The sequence below is a fragment of the Dipodomys merriami genome, unplaced genomic scaffold (genome assembly GCF_024711535.1).
Source record: "Dipodomys merriami isolate MVZ:Mamm:240054 unplaced genomic scaffold, mDipMer1.0.p SCAF_8, whole genome shotgun sequence".
NCBI classification, from domain to species: Eukaryota; Metazoa; Chordata; class Mammalia; order Rodentia; family Heteromyidae; genus Dipodomys; species Dipodomys merriami.
In genome coordinates, this window is record NW_027206401.1 from 11,859,300 (window position 1) to 11,875,820 (window position 16,521).

General features: G+C 41.1%; 1 protein-coding gene across 2 annotated transcripts; it reads right to left on the minus strand.

The window, feature by feature from the left end:
* Positions 1-1,188: 1,188 nt before the first annotated feature.
* Ginm1 (glycosylated integral membrane protein 1) lies at positions 1,189-16,047 on the minus strand. 2 transcript variants are annotated; one of them, XM_070010994.1, is made up of 8 exons: positions 15,889-16,047; positions 14,921-14,980; positions 14,325-14,421; positions 13,261-13,403; positions 12,470-12,626; positions 11,541-11,671; positions 8,935-9,098; positions 1,189-2,029 (listed from the first exon to the last, which is right to left on the minus strand). In XM_070010994.1, exons 1-8 carry the CDS (start codon positions 16,003-16,005, stop codon positions 1,918-1,920), a joined length of 981 nt encoding a protein of 326 aa, XP_069867095.1. In that variant the 5' UTR covers positions 16,006-16,047; the 3' UTR covers positions 1,189-1,917. The 2 variants fall into 2 exon arrangements, with proteins under 2 accessions (XP_069867095.1, XP_069867094.1); XM_070010993.1 differs by having other exon boundaries at positions 11,541-11,674.
* Positions 16,048-16,521: the final 474 nt, after the last annotated feature.

A 16,521-nucleotide genomic window follows, 5' to 3' on the forward strand; every position in this document is an offset into this window, starting at 1 on the left:
AAGCTGGGATAGGAAATCTGCTGAAAACAGAGCCCATCCTCTCCAACAGGTCATATGTTCTCAAGTTTTCTTCTTACTTGAGTCTATAAACTTACGATTAATGGATGAAATAAGATCATAATCTTAGAACTGAGGCTTCCTAATAACGTACAGAACAAGGAAGGGTATGAAAAAAGTTACTACTGGAGACTTTTTTGTGTTTTTCTTATGCTTTTGTTAGTTTTTGGAGATGATTTCACTATGTTTTCCAGACTGGACTTAGTCCCCTGAGTGCTGGTATTACATGCTTGTACCACTCAGTTATTTTACTAGCTACAACCAGAAAGGCAAAATGAAATACTATTCTTTGTTCTCATACTTGGCATTCTTCCTCCCCTTGGCTACATTAATTTTGCTTAAATAGACTTAAATAGGTTTAAAAAACCAGCCAAGGGCTGGGAAGGTGGCTCAGTGGTAGAGTGCTTGCCTTGCAAACCAGAGGCTCTGGGTTCAATTCCTCAGCACCACATAAGTAAAAAGAAAAAAGCGGGAAGTGGCTCTGTGGCTCAAGTGGTAGAGCGCTAGCCTTGAGCTGAAGAGCTGAGGGGCAGTGCCCAGGCCCAGAGTTCAGGCCCCACAACCGGACCCAAAAAATAAAAATAAAAATTAAAAACCAGCCAGGCTAAGCACTGGTGGCTTATATATGTAATTCCCAGTTACTCCACAAGTCTGAGATCTAAAAATCAAGGTTCAAAATCAAGGTTCAGTCTAAGCAGATAAATTCGAGACTCACCTCCAATTAACTAGCAAAAAGCTAGGAGCACAGTTGTGGTTCAAGTGTTAAAAAGTGCCAGCCTTGAGGAAAAAAGCCAAGCAGGAGCCGAGTTCAAGGCTCCAGTACATACCCAACAGCCAGTACTTTTTATGGATACCAATTTTAAAATGATAGGTTGTAATAAGATTTTTAATTTTGTTTGTGTTTTCAATGGGCTCTTACCTCTTTAGCCTGGGCTGGCCTCAAACTTTTGATCATCCTACCTTAGCCTACTAAATACTGTGATTCAGGTATGCATAAAAGTTGTCAATAAAACAAAACAAAGCATTATACTGAGTAATGAGAAGTTACATGTGTCAGTTCAAAAGGAAAACAGGAACAGACAAAGGAAAAGCACTTGTAGGGCAACCAGCACTACAGCTAGGACCACACGATCAAGAAGAAAGCACTTTAATTCAATAATGACAGACTTGTTTGATGCTAGCCTTTTGCTGGTTTCAGCTATTGTGAGTGACATACCATACACTATCCTATATATGTCTATATGCTTCTCAGCTGGGCAGTTTTGACGTGTAATACATTTTGTAACTGTTAACTGGTTTTCTGTAAAAAAGTTTATTTTAGAGTGAGAACATATCACTACAATTTTTAAGTCCAGGGGCATTAAAGATAAAAGTGGTCTTGTACATGACACTGGTAAATCATAACACTCTCAGTGATTTCATACTGTCACATGCTTAACAGAAAGGCACATTGTGCTGAATAAAAAAATAAGTGTTACATTCTTGAGCTTTTAAATTAAAATTTCATAAAGTGCTTTTTTATAAAATTTTATAGTTAATGGATGTAATTTCTTTAGTCAAGGCACCTGGGAAAGTGATTGGCACATGGCACTCTGGCTCACCTTTTAATTTTCTTTTTGGTGCTTTCAGCATCTCTCCACATCTTCTCCTTCACTTAGCTTTTCTTCAGTATTTCATCCAAACAAGGACCCTCTCACAGAAAAGGCCAACTTTAACTTGGCATTGTGAAGGTCAATGTTCAGGCAGATTTAGGAGTTTGGTAATTTCTTTATGCAAAAACTGACAATGATTTGAAGAAAATCATATTCAGGTGGCAAATTTGGAGAGATTAGTTCAGAATCCATGATTTGAGATGGTATTTTAAATACATGTTTTATATTCAAGGTTTTCTGCTTTGTCCTCAGAGCCATCTAGATAAACATTGATAGCTGGCACTGGTACAACATTCACTTCATCCATCTTAAGAATTCCTCTGAAATAGAAGATTATGATTATTAATCCAAATTAAATATTTCCTCTAATTGTTTGGTGTATAAGATAAGACTACTTCAAGGATTATTTATACCTTGGGTTTGATGCTTTTGCTTTATTTTGTTTATAATGGTTGTGCAAACCGTAAGCCCTAAGTTATTTTTTTTGTGACAGTAAAAAAAATTATCTCTAAGTAGTTGTACAAAGGAATTGTCAATTCAACATGTCAAGCCCCCCCACCCTGTTTTTGGGTCGGTTGTGGGACTTGAACTCAGGGCCTGGGCACTGTCCCTGAACTCTTTTTGCTCAAGGCTAGCACTCTACCACTTTCAGCCATAGCACCACTTCTGGTTTTTGAGTGGTTAATTGGAGATGAGTCTCATGGGGGGTGGCTTTAAACCACGATCCTCAGATCTCAGCCTCCTGAGTAGCTAGGATTATAGGCATCAGTGGCTCATGCCTATAATCAGTGGCAAGCCCCAATTTATTTAACCACAGGGACCGAGGGAATGGAAACTTGACTGCTTTCATAGTGTAGGAAAGGAAAGCACAAGTAAAGCCCAGGTCTTCAATACAGTGTTGGTCCTAGGTTTGGCAAAAAGACATCCCAGACAACTTTCTAGTACTCTCCATCCACCAAAACACAATGTTAGATCCTTAGTCACTATTCCTTTTTTTTTTTTCCATTAAAATATCTGGCCAGAAAGTAGGTGTTTGTATTGATTTCAAGATTTTTTTGTTGTTGTTGTTGGTCATGGGGCTTGAACTCTGGGCCTGAGTGCTGTCCCTTGAGCTCTTCAGCTCAAGGCTAGTGCTCTATCACTTGAGCCACAGCACCACTTCTGGTTTTCTGAGTGGTTTACTGGAGATAAGAGTCTCATGGACTGGCTTTGAACCATGATCCTCAGATCTAGCTTCCTGAGTAGCTAGGATTACAGGCCTGAACCACTAGTGCCCAGCTTGAATTCAAGATCTTGTATTTTAAATTCTGTGTGACTCTTAAGATACCAACAGAGATCAGTTTCTTTAGAACAAAACAAGGTGGGTATAAATGTGGAGGGCTATGCCCTCCTCTAAGTTATCCCATTATTATATGGCAGTGACTCCATTTGATAAAGCAGCAATCTGTTCTGTTTTCAGTGTGAATGCTGAGGCAGGATGACTCCGGATCTTCTTTGGATAACTAAACCATCATTGCCTGTGCAGCAGGAACCAGGAGGTAGAGACCTACCTTGTTTGTAACTTAACGTTATCAAACACACTAAACCAATGAATATGGTAATCCCACATTCCCAGAATACATAAAAGGAAGTGCACCTAATGCTGGGGTGTGGTAGCATCTGACCTGTCATCAGGCCATCCGCCTGCTGCATGTGTTCTGTTCTCATTACTCTACTAATCTCTAGTCATTCCAGAGGCTTCAGCTTGGCTTGATCCCCATCCCCTGGCCTGACATGGCCAACTGTAAATGCCACTCAACTAGACAGACCACAGTGCCTTGAGCCAGCTCAGTGCCTAGAACTAACTGTTCTTTGGCAACCCTGTCTGCTGCCAGTACTAGGACTGGGTTTGTTATGTAAATATCTAATGGCAAGCACTGACTACATCTGTGTCAGGTTTCTTTCTGTACTTGTCTTTAGTGAGATGCCTGTGAACCCTGTGGCTCCTTTAACCCTGTAAAAACAACAAACAAACATCCTGGGGATACAGGTTAGTGATAGAGTACTTGCCTAGCATGGTACAGGCCCTGAGTTTTATCACCAGCATCACTAAATGATAGATAAGATTGATATAGTATTCATATTAATTTGCTGTTGAAACAAGATTAGACAGATAAGCGGAACAGTCTAGGAATAGATCAATACATTAGGAAATTCAGTTCATATTAAAAAAACATTCCAAGTCAAACTAAACATCTCTCTGTAAGGTTGGTACAGGTGGCTCATGCCTGTAATCTTAGCTACTCAGGAAGGCGAGATCTGCGAGTTATGGTTTGAAGCCAGCTTGGGCAGGAAAATCCTTGAGACTTCTTTTTGTCTGTCATGGGGCTTGAACTCAGGGCCTGCGTGCTGTCCCTCTAGCTCTCAAGGCTAGCACTCTACCACTTTGAGCCACAGCTCTGCTTTCAGTTTCCTGGTGTTTAATTCGAGTAGCTAGAATTCGAGTAGCCACCAGCGCCCTACTCCCTGAGACTCTTTATCTCCAAATTAACCACCAAAAAGCTGGAAGTGGTGCTGTGGCTCACTTGTAGAGTGCTAACCTTGAGCAAAAAAAAAAAGTTTGGGGCCCAAGCCTTGAATTCAAGCTCCAGGACTGGTACAAACAAAACAAAACCAACCAAATAATACCTCTGGAAAACAAAACCAGAATTCTAATGTACACTCAGAAATGATAGTAAAACAATGAAGTTTAAGAAAACAGAATTTCAGCCAGGCATCAGTGGCTCACATCTATAGTCCTAGCTACTCAGGAAGCTGGGATCTGAGGTCTGGTTTGAAGCTAGCAGGGAAAGAAAGTCCTTGATTCATATCTCCAAGGAAACACCAAAAAGCCAGAAATGGAACTATATTGCAAGTGGCAGAGTGCAAACCTTCATTGCGAAAGCTAAGGGATGACTCCCAGGCCTGAGCTCAAGCCCCCGTACTGGCACACACATACACACAAAGGTAAGCTGTACACAATTTTGAATTGATTCAAAACATTAAAACAGTAGGTTTGATGGAAAATTATTTGTGTAATGATGGAAAAGACCAAATTCATGGTTTCCAAACAGCACAAAGACACCTGGGCTTACACAGAGCCAACACAGATTTAAATTTTAAAGAGATTTTTACAAAGACACCTGGGCTTACACAGAGCCAACACAGATTTAAATTTTAAAGAGATTTTTACATGCAATACCAGTTCCAACATTGGGTTGCACTTTATTCCTTTCAACAAAGTCACACCTTTACGAAGCTGGATTTTGTCAGTTATATAAAAAGCCAATGTTGTGGAAACTACTGCTGAAAGGAAATGAAGACAACCAGGTACAATGTAATTATTATTATTTTTGACCAGTCCTGGGGCTTGATCTCTGGGCCTGGGCACTGTCCCTGAGCTGCTTTTGCTCTATGCTAGCACTTTGCCACTTGAGCCACAACACTTCTTCTGGGCTTTTCTGTGAATATGGTACTGAGGAATCAAACCCAGTGCTTCATACATGCTAGGGAAAGACTCTACCATTAAGCCCCATTCCCTATTCAGTGTAATTCTAAGATATGAAGTACTGTACAGTACTCTATCAAGAACATACATTCCACTAGTAATTAAGGGTGAAAAAGAAGGCTGGGCACTATGACTCAAACCTGTAATCCCAGCTGTTTCAGAGGCAGAGATTGGGAGGAATGCAGTTTGAGCTGCAGCTGGGGCATCACAATTACTGGCATACTAAAGATGCTGTGAACTAAGAAAATATAGGAACCACTGTCTTAAATGAAAAACAGAACAATTAACAGTCTATGTTAGCCAGATGCCAGTAGCTTATGCCTGTAATACTAACTAGTTACTTGGGAGGCTGAGATCACAGTTCAAGACCAAGCTAGGCAGAAAAGTCCAGGAGATCCTGTCCAAACACAGCTGGGTGTGGTATGCATGCCAGTCATCCTAGCTACATACAGGCTGAGATTGGGAGGATCCTGATTCCAGGTGAGCCTGGGCAGAAAGGTCCAAGACTTATTCCATCTCAATGGAGAAAGCTAGGCATATGCTTGTTGTCTTAGCTATGACAGGAAGCCAAAAATAGACAGACTGTAGTCCAGGCACACTTCTGAACAGGAAGTAATACTCTTATTTCAAAAAAGTAACCAGTGCTTGGGGTATTGGTGGCTCACACCTGTAATCCTGGCTACTTAGGAGGCTGAGATCTGAGGATCGTGCTTTAAAGCCAACTTGGGCAGGAAAGTCCATAACACTACTATTTCCAATTAATCACAGAAAAAGTGGGAAGTAGTGCTATGGTTCAAGTAGTGGAGTGCTAGCCTTAAGCAAACGATGCTCAAAGACAGCGTCCAGGCACAGAGTTCAAGCCCCAGGACTGACAACAAAAACAACAAAGAAATCAGTGCAATAAAGACCTGAAGGCATCAGTGATGGAATATCTGTTTAGAAAGCACAAAGGGAGGGGCTGGGAAGGTGGCCCAGTGGTAGAGTGCTTGCCTTGCATGCATGAGGCCCTGGGTTCGATTCCTCAGCACCACATAAGCAAAAAGCCGGAAGTAGCGCTGTGGCTCAAGTGGTAGAGCGCTAGCCTTGAGCTGAAGAGCTGAGGGACAGCACCCAGGCCCAGAGTTCAGGCCCCACAACCGGAAAAAAATAAAAAATAAAAAAAAAAAAGAAAGCACAAGGGGAGCTGGGAAGGTGGCTCAGTGGTAAAGCACTTGCCTTGCACACATGAGGCCCTGTGTTCGATTCCTCAGCACCACATAAGCAAAAAGAAAAAAGCCGGAAGTGGTGCTGTGGCTCAAGTGGTAGAGCGCTAGCCTTGAGCTGAGGAGCTGAGGGACAGCGCCCAGGCTCAGAGTTCAGGCCCCACAACTGGACACCCCCCCCCAAAAAAAAAAAGAAAGCACAAGGCCCTGAGTTCAAAACCCTATACTGCAAGAGAGAGAGAGACAGAGACAGAGAAAGACAGAGAGAGAGTGCGCGCGTGCGTGCACAGGAGAGAGACCATAACTAGTATACATTTACCTCAACACATAAAATTTGGATAAAAGTTGCTTTTCCAAAAAGATGACAATACTTCTAGGTATAATAAGAACTGAAGAACAAAGCAATACTTTTGAGGTAAGCCAGGTTTAGTGGGATATACCTGTGATTGTAGCTATTTGGAATAGGAGATCTTGATCCAAAGTCAACCTGGGCAAAAGTTCAAGACCTAATCAAAAAATCCAAAACTAGGTATGGTGGTACACACCTGTAGTCCAACTATTCAGGAGGTAGGGCAAGCAAAACTACAAGACTTCCTGGGTGCCTGTGACCCATGCCTGTAAACCTAGCTACTTAGTGGGCTGAAATCTGAGGACAGTGATTCAAAGCTAGTCTGGGCAGGAATGTCTGAGATTCTTATCTCCAAATAACCACCAAAAAGCTGGTGGCTCAAGTGGTAGAGGGCTAGCCTTGAGCACAAAGCTCTGAGACCAATGCCCAGGTCCTGAGTTCAAGCACCAGGACAGGCATCAAAAAAATAAATAAATAAAATAAGACTGCCTGAAAAATAAACCAGAAGCAGCAGAAGGACTACAGGTGTGGCTCCAGTGGTAGAGTAATTGTTTAGCAAATACAAGGCTCAAGCCAAAAATAAGAAAAAGGAAAAAAAAAAAACCAAAAACTACTATTGGAAAGAAACAAACAAACAAAAAAAAAACCCTACTAAAACAAAATAAAAACTACTAAAAAATTACTAATGGATTAACTTGTGAAAATGTTCTTTATTTCATTTTTAAAATTATTTCTTGGATTAAAAATAAAATATGGAAGGATAAAAATAAAAATCAGGGGGCTGGGAAGTTGGCTCAGTGGTAGAGCGCTTGCCTTGCATGCCTGAGGCCCTGGGTTCGATTCCTCAGCACCACATAAGCAAAAAGAAAAAAGCCGGAAGTGGCGCTGTGGCTCAAGTGGTAGAGCACTGGCCTTGAGCTGAAGAGCTGAGGGACAGTGCTCAGGCCCAGAGTTCAGGCCCCACAACCGGACCAAAAAAAAAAAATAAAAAATAAAAATAAAAATCAGTTTCTCTATCCTGGGTCTCATTCTGATTCACTAGATATATTTTCTCAACCAAAAATCCTTTCTTTGCATATATGTACACATAACGCATATAAAGCTTTTGTTCTATCCAAACAGTTGTACTCTGTTGCACAAAGCATCTCACTGCTTGCCTGAGCCATTTACTTAGTTAAGTCCTTACCAGTAAATAGTTAAGAAGGTTTTCTCTCTCTTTCTTTCCTTTCTTTTATCTATCTATCTATCTATCTATCTATCTATCTATCTATCTATCTATCTATCTTTTTATCTTTTTGGAGGGGTTACTGGGCTTGAACTTAGGGCCTGGGTGCTGTCCTTAACTTTTTAGCTCTGGCTTATATTCTCCACTCGAGCCACAGCTCCATCTCCAGCTTTTTAGTAGTGTTTTTAGAAGTAAGAGTCTTACAGACTTTCCTGGCAGGGCTGGCTTTGAACTGTGATCCTTAGATTTTAGCCTCCTACAGCTAAGATTACAGAGATGAGGCAGAGGCTCCTTGCTGCTTGTGTTTTCTATTATAGGCAGTGCTGTAATAAAATCCTGAAATTATCTATAGGATTGAATGTACATAGTCAGGGTCCACTGTACTATTTTTTTTTTTTTTTTTTTGTCGGTCATGGAGCTTGAACTTTGGGCTTGGGCGCTATCCCTGCACTCTTCAGCTCAAGGCGAGCACTCTACTGCTTGAGCCACAGTGCCACTTCGGGTTTTCTATTGGTATTTTGGAGACAAGAGTCTCATGGACTTTTCTTCCCGGGCTGTCTTTGAATCATGATCCTCAAATCTCAGTCTCCTGAGTAGCTAGGATTCCAGGCATGAGCCACCAGTGCCCTGCTCACTGTACTTTCTATTGTGCAAGTTTGTTTCCATTTTCTCTCAGTAGGCTTTCATTTCTTGGCAGAGCTTGTCTTACTCACTCTTGAATGGCTACCAATATTCTGAGCATAACAGGGATTTAATAAACATTTTAATTTTGTCAAAGTTGATTAATATGCTAGAAAAAAATAGATGTTATTTTATTTCCCCCTTTTTTCTTACCTTATTATACATTCTACTAAAAATACAGTAAATATAACTCACATTTTAATAATTAAAATGCTAAAGTTTCAAAAATAAGAAACACTTACTTGTAGTCAGAAACTGGGAAAAGCAGCTTTAACATGGTTATGACCCCAGCTGCTCCAAGCATTCCAACCACCATGACATTGAGAAGCATGAAGACCACGGGGAAAATCCTGCTCCAGAACAAGCACAGGTCTTTTCTGAACTTCTCCATCCACAGGCACATCACCTGAAACAGGAGCTGCAATAAGTTACGCCAAGTCCCATACACTTGAAATCATTAAATTTCTCCATGCTTTAGTTCTGGAGAGATGAAAATATTCTGTATTTTGAATGTGGTGGTAGTTATTTGTGTCTCAAAACCAACTATGCTTTTTGAGCTGGGGATGGATCATAATTCAGTGGTAGAGTATCTTGTATTCCTGAAGTCCTGGGCTCAATTTCAGCACACGGGGGGAAAAAATCCCCCCCCCAAAAAAACATCCCAAAGGTTGTGGATTTTAAACAGGTGCATTTTAATTTAGAATGTACCTTAGTGAGAGGTTAGGGGACTAAAGCAGGAAGGGTAAAAATGTCTCCTAAGGAGCTTCATTACAATCTTTAAAGATTATAAAAACACAGGCACAGAAATTACTTACACTGTTGTCTAAGTACAAATGAAATGGAAAATAAATGCTAAATGATAAGAGATCAGTTAGGCTTGTCCATTGTAAAAGAATGGACCAGAGTCTGTGTCAAATACTGGGAGGATGAAAAAGGAGAGAAAGACTAACTTGGGAGCAGCTTTTAGAAGCATGAAGGTTCATTGAATATAAAATGTTTCCATACTTTAAGAGTGAGGCACTGATGGCATGGAGTATGAAGACAGTGGCAAACACAGGCAGTGTTCTAGGAGGCTAGGAGTGGGCCAGACAGGTTACTGCAACCCTAAATAATGTGAGTGAGAACTTCCTGCTGATGAATCATAGAGTTTACTCATTTAAATAAGGTAAGGGACCTAGCTAACATGGGGAGATACCTAAATATTCTCTAAAGTGTGATTATCTTTCCAGTCATCGGTAGACGTATCATGGCTATTCTGTGAGTACTTAGTAGTTATCAATGCATGCTTATCTGTAATATACATATTATAGAAATCTTACCTCACCTTAAATACTTTACAGACTGAGTATACATAAACAGGTTAAAGGAATTAGTCAAACATCATACAACTAGTAAATGCCAGACCATATTTCAATCCTAGACAGTAAGGACTCTAGAATGTCTACTTCTAACCACTGTGCCTAACCACCACATGAGATGCTGAGGACATATGACTGAGGTAGAGTAGCAAAGTAAAGAAATGGAGGTGGGGGGGAGGGGGGAGGCTGGGAAGGGAGGTGAAGGGTAAACAAATGAGGAGGCTGCAATGCTTGGTAAGAAATATATGCATTATCCTGCCAATGTAATTGTAACCCCTCTGTACAGTATGTTCTGAAATAAAATAAAATTAAATTAAAAAAAAAAAAAAGAAATGGAGGTAGAGGAAAAAAACTCTGGGACTGAAGATTCCCAACCAAATCAAATTTAGGGCCTTGATAATCATAATGTGAATAAACACAAATACATACATACATATATATATATATATATATATATATACATATATACACATATATGTATTATCTTTGTTATATACACATATATGTATATATGTACATATATATTCCAAATAAACCATCCCCCCAAAATCCCCCAAAACCATCCCAAAAGTTGTGGATTTTAAACAGGCGCATTTTAATTTAGAATGTACCTTGAGGGGTTAGGGGACTAAAGCAGGAAGGGTGAAAATGTCTCCTAAGGAGGTTCATTACAATCTTTAAAGATTATAAAAACACAGGCACAGAAATTACTTACACTGTTGTCTAAGTACAAATGAAATGAAAAATAAATGCTAAATGTAAGCGATTAGGCTTGTCCATTATAAAAAATGGAAATGTATGGAGGAAAACAAGAATAGCTACATATATTAAACTAAAATCATGGGAGGTAAAGGTATGGCTCCAGTGGTAGAGTACCAGCCTTGAGTAAAAAAACTAGCAAAGCAAGAAGTGAGGCCCTGAGTTTAAACCCCAGTAGCAGCATACACACACAACAAAAAACCACCATCACCAACCAAACAAACCCAAAAACATTGTCCAAAAAGAAATGTACTCATTACCTGACTTATGTAACTGTTACTTCTCTGCACATTCCCTTTATAATAACAATTAAAAAAAAAAAAGAAAAACCAACAAAAAAACACCACAATGAGTTCATTTTTTTTGTTTTGGTTTTTTTGGTCAGTCATGGGGCTTGATCTCTGGACTTGGGTGCTCTCCCTGAGCTCTTCAGCTGAAGGCGAGCACTCTACCGATTGAGCCAGAGAGCCACTTCCAGTTTTCTATTGGTTTATTGGAGATAAGAGTCTCATGGACTTTCCTGCCTAGGCTGACTTTGAACTGTGATCCTCAGATCTCCGCCTCCTGAGTAGCTAGGATTACAGGCATGAGCCACTGACGCCCGGCTGAGTTCATTCTTATACTCCACAATTCTAATCTAATCATAAATTTATGGATTCCACTTGTTTTAAGTGCTATTATCTATTTTATTCAACTTAACCATCATTGTTTATAACACCAGATAAATTTACCTTGTATGAGGAAGGAGGATCTGCTCTTAGAGGAGTCTCAGGTAATTTGCCAGGCAAAGCATCTTCATCCACAGTGGTTTCCATGTTCCTGATAAGATACTGGCTGGTGGTCTGCAACAAACTAACACTATCTACTGAGGAGGAAGAGCAGAGTTACCAAAATGCTCCCAGGATGCCCCAGGCTCTCTACTGGTCCTAAGGTGATTAGACCAATTACATATAGGACAGGATATATTGCGATATGGAAGAGCAAAATAAAGATGTCCTATTGTTTGATTTACACATCAAAAGGGAGACATACTCATTCCTTTTAAGGAGCTACAGCTATGTGACTTTGTCACATAGAAAAATCTAAATTTTAAATGTTCTATGTTTCAGTGAAAATGAGTACTTCTTTCTCTAAATAAGTCTTTTAAATATTTTATTTTCTAAATATAGAATTGGCATGTAGAAGTCACGGTAATCTGTATGACTCCTGATTTTAGTATGTGTGCTGCAGAAGCAAGCACTACATAGCATTATTACATATTATTACAAATATGTAATGTGGGTAAGTACTTGAGCATGTCACTGTGCAATCAGTGCTGATCACAGACTACTCAGGGGCTCACATATACTAGACCAGTACTCTACCATAAGCCACACCTCAGCCTCTCATTTGTTCTGTACATAAGTTTATACACAAAACAACTGTAATTAAGAATAGAGAGCATATTTTACAACCATTGTAAAACTTACAAAACTTAAGAGTATATAAGGGCTGAGGGTGTGGCTCAAGTGGAAGAGTGCCGGTCATGAAAGCATGCCTGAGTTTGAATCCCAGTATTGAAAAAAAGAAGAAAAAAAGCATAAAAACTACTAACTAAAGAAATACTGACCAAAAAAAAGCAATACTGGTCTTAGCATCTGAAATTAGTCTTTCAACTTACCTTTTTTGGAGAGGTTAGGAACAGTAATTAAAATGTCACTGTCTCGGGACATAGAGTACAGCATGCTCTCTTCCAAAGGAAGGGTATAGTTTGAATGTCTGAGTATTCCTTGATTCTTCACTAAAATGTCAATTTCAGTAACATCCTTTTGTTGAGCCTGTGAAAGCAAAATAGTACATTTTATTTTAAATGACGATCTAGCACTATAAAAGTTTTTTCTTCCTTGACTTCTGTAGTTAAAAACCTTGCCCTGTGCTGACAATTATTCATCCTCACTACCCCAAGGCATTAAGTTCACAACCTTACTCATATTCCTGTCTTCTTTTTTTGCCAGTCCTATGGCTTGAATTCAGGGCCTGGGCATTGTCTCTGAGCTTTGTTGCTCAAGGCTAGCTCTGTTACTTAATCCACAACTCCATTTCTGGCTTTTGGTGGCTAATTGGAGATGAGAGTCTCAGGGACTTTCCTGCCCCAATTGGCTTTGAACCATGATCCTTAGATCTTAACTTCCTGAGTCACTACAATTACTGACATAAGCCACAGGGGGTATAAACAAAAGTTAATGTCTTCTTACTTTCTCTGTTCAATGATGTTTATGACATTTTTAAGTAATACAAATATGGGGAATTTATAACAAATTAAGTTTTTAAATTAATAAATTTCAAATGCTAAAGTAAATAATTCTAAATAGACAGACAATATCGAATATAGACAATACTGTGTTACCTTCTTAAGACAGCACAAACTTAACTTTACCGTCTAACATCCAGTGAACAAGCACAGCATCTTACCTGCTGTCCATCGACCTCTACTACCTCTTCTTGAATGACAATTAGTTGCAAATTGGAACCAGATGCCATAGGCCACTGGTGAACCAAAATCCTGACACCGACAATTCCAAAATACACTTTTTCCTCCAAATTTTCACGCTTCACTATTAAAAAAAAAAAGCAGTGACATCTTTAAGAAAAAATGCCACCAAATCTGTTACTGAATGATTATTTTCATGATATTTATATGGAACAAGACAGCAGAAAATCTGTTTTGTTGGCTTTCTTCATCCTTGACCTTGAACTTTCAGATTTATAAAAACAAAGATGGCATGTCCTTACAGTGGACTACAGTTAAAAAGGGAAATATATGATGGTTTTCAGATTTCCTATGAAACACTACACTAGCAACATCCTTTCTACCCTTTTCCTCAGGTTGACAATAAGGAGCCAACATGACCTAAGTACAAAGCAGGCCATAAGACAGCCATGTTCTACAATAGTAAGCACATTCCTCCATCCATCAGAAAATTCTAACAGAAGGGAAACAATCCTCAGTTCTGGGCTTGTTTTGCTTTTGTATGTATGTGGGGGCTTGAACTCAGCACCTCACATCATTTCTTTTCATTCTCTCTCAAGGCTGATACTGTACCATCAGAGCCACACATGCACTTCTGTTTTTTGCTGATTAAACGGAGATAAGAGTCTCTTGGATTTGTCTGCTCAGGCTGGCTTCAAACCACAAGCCTGAAATCTCAGCCTCCTGAGTACTTAGGATGACAGGCATGAGCTACCAGTGCCTGGCCACTTCACTTTCTATTTTCCACCCCTGTCCAAGGTTTTGGCTCTTGCTTTCCAGCTATAATGCAGAATCTTCAGTGACACCGATGATCAGAGTGCCTGTCATTCCATCAATCAATGCCAATCCCCCCCAAAAAATTTGCCACTAACCAATATAAAGAGCTTTAAACACATAAATATCATATACTATAGAAATGATACATATTATTATTTTAAAATGGAAATACAGAACTTATTTTGAAAAAAGGAGAAAATTTGAAATTTTTGATTTGGATAGTACTTACCTATCAAAGTTTGACAGCTTATTCGACTTACACCACTATTTACAGGTACATCATTTACATATACCTGTCCACTCTCATAGGTTATGTTAAGAACAACCTTAAAATAAAGCAGCACATATATTAATTCAAATGGCTTATAAATGACAAATTTTTCATGACAATATATTATCTTACTAAGTTAGAGGTATAGGTGCTATGGTGAGGATGTGGTTTGTACTCCAAGGAGATCAGTACTGGAAGCTTGGGCCTCTCTGTGTGGAGGTACTAAGGTGGTCAGACCTTTAAGATGCAGGGTGACTGGGAACATGCCCTCAAGGGAACTGTGAGACCCAGTCTCTCTCTGGATTCCTATTTGGCAAAGTAATCTGTTCCCACAAGGTGCTCCTGCTATTGCGATATCACCTGCCAGGAGGCTTTCACCTGAGCCAAGTAATGCTAGCAACCTGCCTTTGGACCTCCAGAACTGAAAGCTAAATATAAACTTGCTTCAGTTGTTTTGTTATAGTAACAAAAAGTGGGCTAAGAGAATCACTATAGCAAATTGTATACCACTGGCTAAATGAAACATTTAAAAACCTAATCAAGGGGAGACAAACCTGTTCTTTAAATACTTCTCCATCATCTTTCAGGATAGTTACATTAATTCTTATGCCATCCTGCAAAATAAATATATAAATTAAACGAGTATGCAGTTCACACTTTGACAATAGCTCAGTTCTTTTCCTTTCAAATAAGTTTGTTTTATAATACATTTTTTGTTGAGTTAAAAGAAAAAGGTAAGGACTAGGTCAAGGCCCTAAGTACTGACACACAAAAAAATTAAATGTCAAACTCTTCCCTACCATATAACAGAAGAAAGGTAAGCACTATCATAAAAGATAAGAACAGCCTTCAACTGTCTGTGAACACTGTGATGCAATTCATACTTCACTTAGCTACAGTGCCACCTTGGCGGGGTAGTGGAAACACACTCTGGACTCCGCCCAGAGGGGCCAAACAGAGTTCCAAGGCTATCGGACGCCGTTCCTCCCTTCCACACCCAAGGACCACTTCTTTAAACCCCACCAGGCAAGTGGAGAAGGTCCTGATCGACAGCCTCGGTCCTTCTCCGAGGCGCCCCGCTGCCTGCCCACCCCGGCCCAGCCTGGAAAAGCACTCAGTGATTGGGCAACTTCCACATTACCCGGCACACACACAGTGCTGGGCCCAAGTGTGTCAGGCTCTAGCCCAGGAAGGCGCCATTACAAAAGCCCGGGGTCACTGGGGATCGCGTATTTGTGACATTAAAGCCCAAGCAAGCAACAGTTTGGGCCCCACTGGGAATGCCTCAAGTTTCGTGGCCCTCAGTTCAGCCACACGTCGAGGGGCCCTGTCGGTCCTTTCTCGTTTACCTTCCCGCCACTCCCTCCCACGCCGCCCCATCTCCTGAGTGCGGGTCCCGTTCTTTCCGGGGGGGGGGGCGGGACCCCGAGACCGCTGCGGCTGCGCGTCGGCGCGAGGTAAGGGGTGTCCTGCGGACCACCCGGCCGCTCGGAGGGGTGGCAGCGCCCCTCGCCCTCCCTACCTGCGGGACTTCGGATGGAGGCGGCGAGGAGGTGCCGGTTGTTAGCCACCCGACGGCCGGCAGCGCCAGGAACAGCAGGCGCAGGAGGGCCAGCAAAGTCTGCGGACCCCCGTCCATCTTCCACTCCAGGGCTGAGAGCCAGGGAAGGAGAGGGCGGAGCCAGCTCGGGACGGGGCAGGCGGACCTCAAGGGGCGTGGCCTCAGGAAGGGCGTGGTCTCCCTAGGGGCTGCGCAGGCGCAATTGGTTGCTCTCGCCGCACCACCTGCAGAAGGGGGCGGGGTCAAGGTTGGGGGGGCGTGGCGGGGCGGTGTTGAGGCACCCTAAAGCACTGGAGACCTCCATCCACACTGCCAAATGCCGGCGAAAGTCGGTCTACAAAGTGAAAATCCTTTAGAGCACTCCTTCATTAGAAACAAAACATTTAACATTTCGAGGGAAATCTTTACTTTCTCTTCCAAAATAATGTCGCACCATTATGACATTTTCATCTGAGCCTGTAATGCATTTTACTCATTCCTTCCTTTGCTCTTCCTCCTCAGCGACCCTCTCCTCTTCCCACAACGATCCACTTTCATTCCCCCTCCCTGGATTCCACAGGAGAAAAACTTCATCAACGTTTGAGTCTCGGTTAC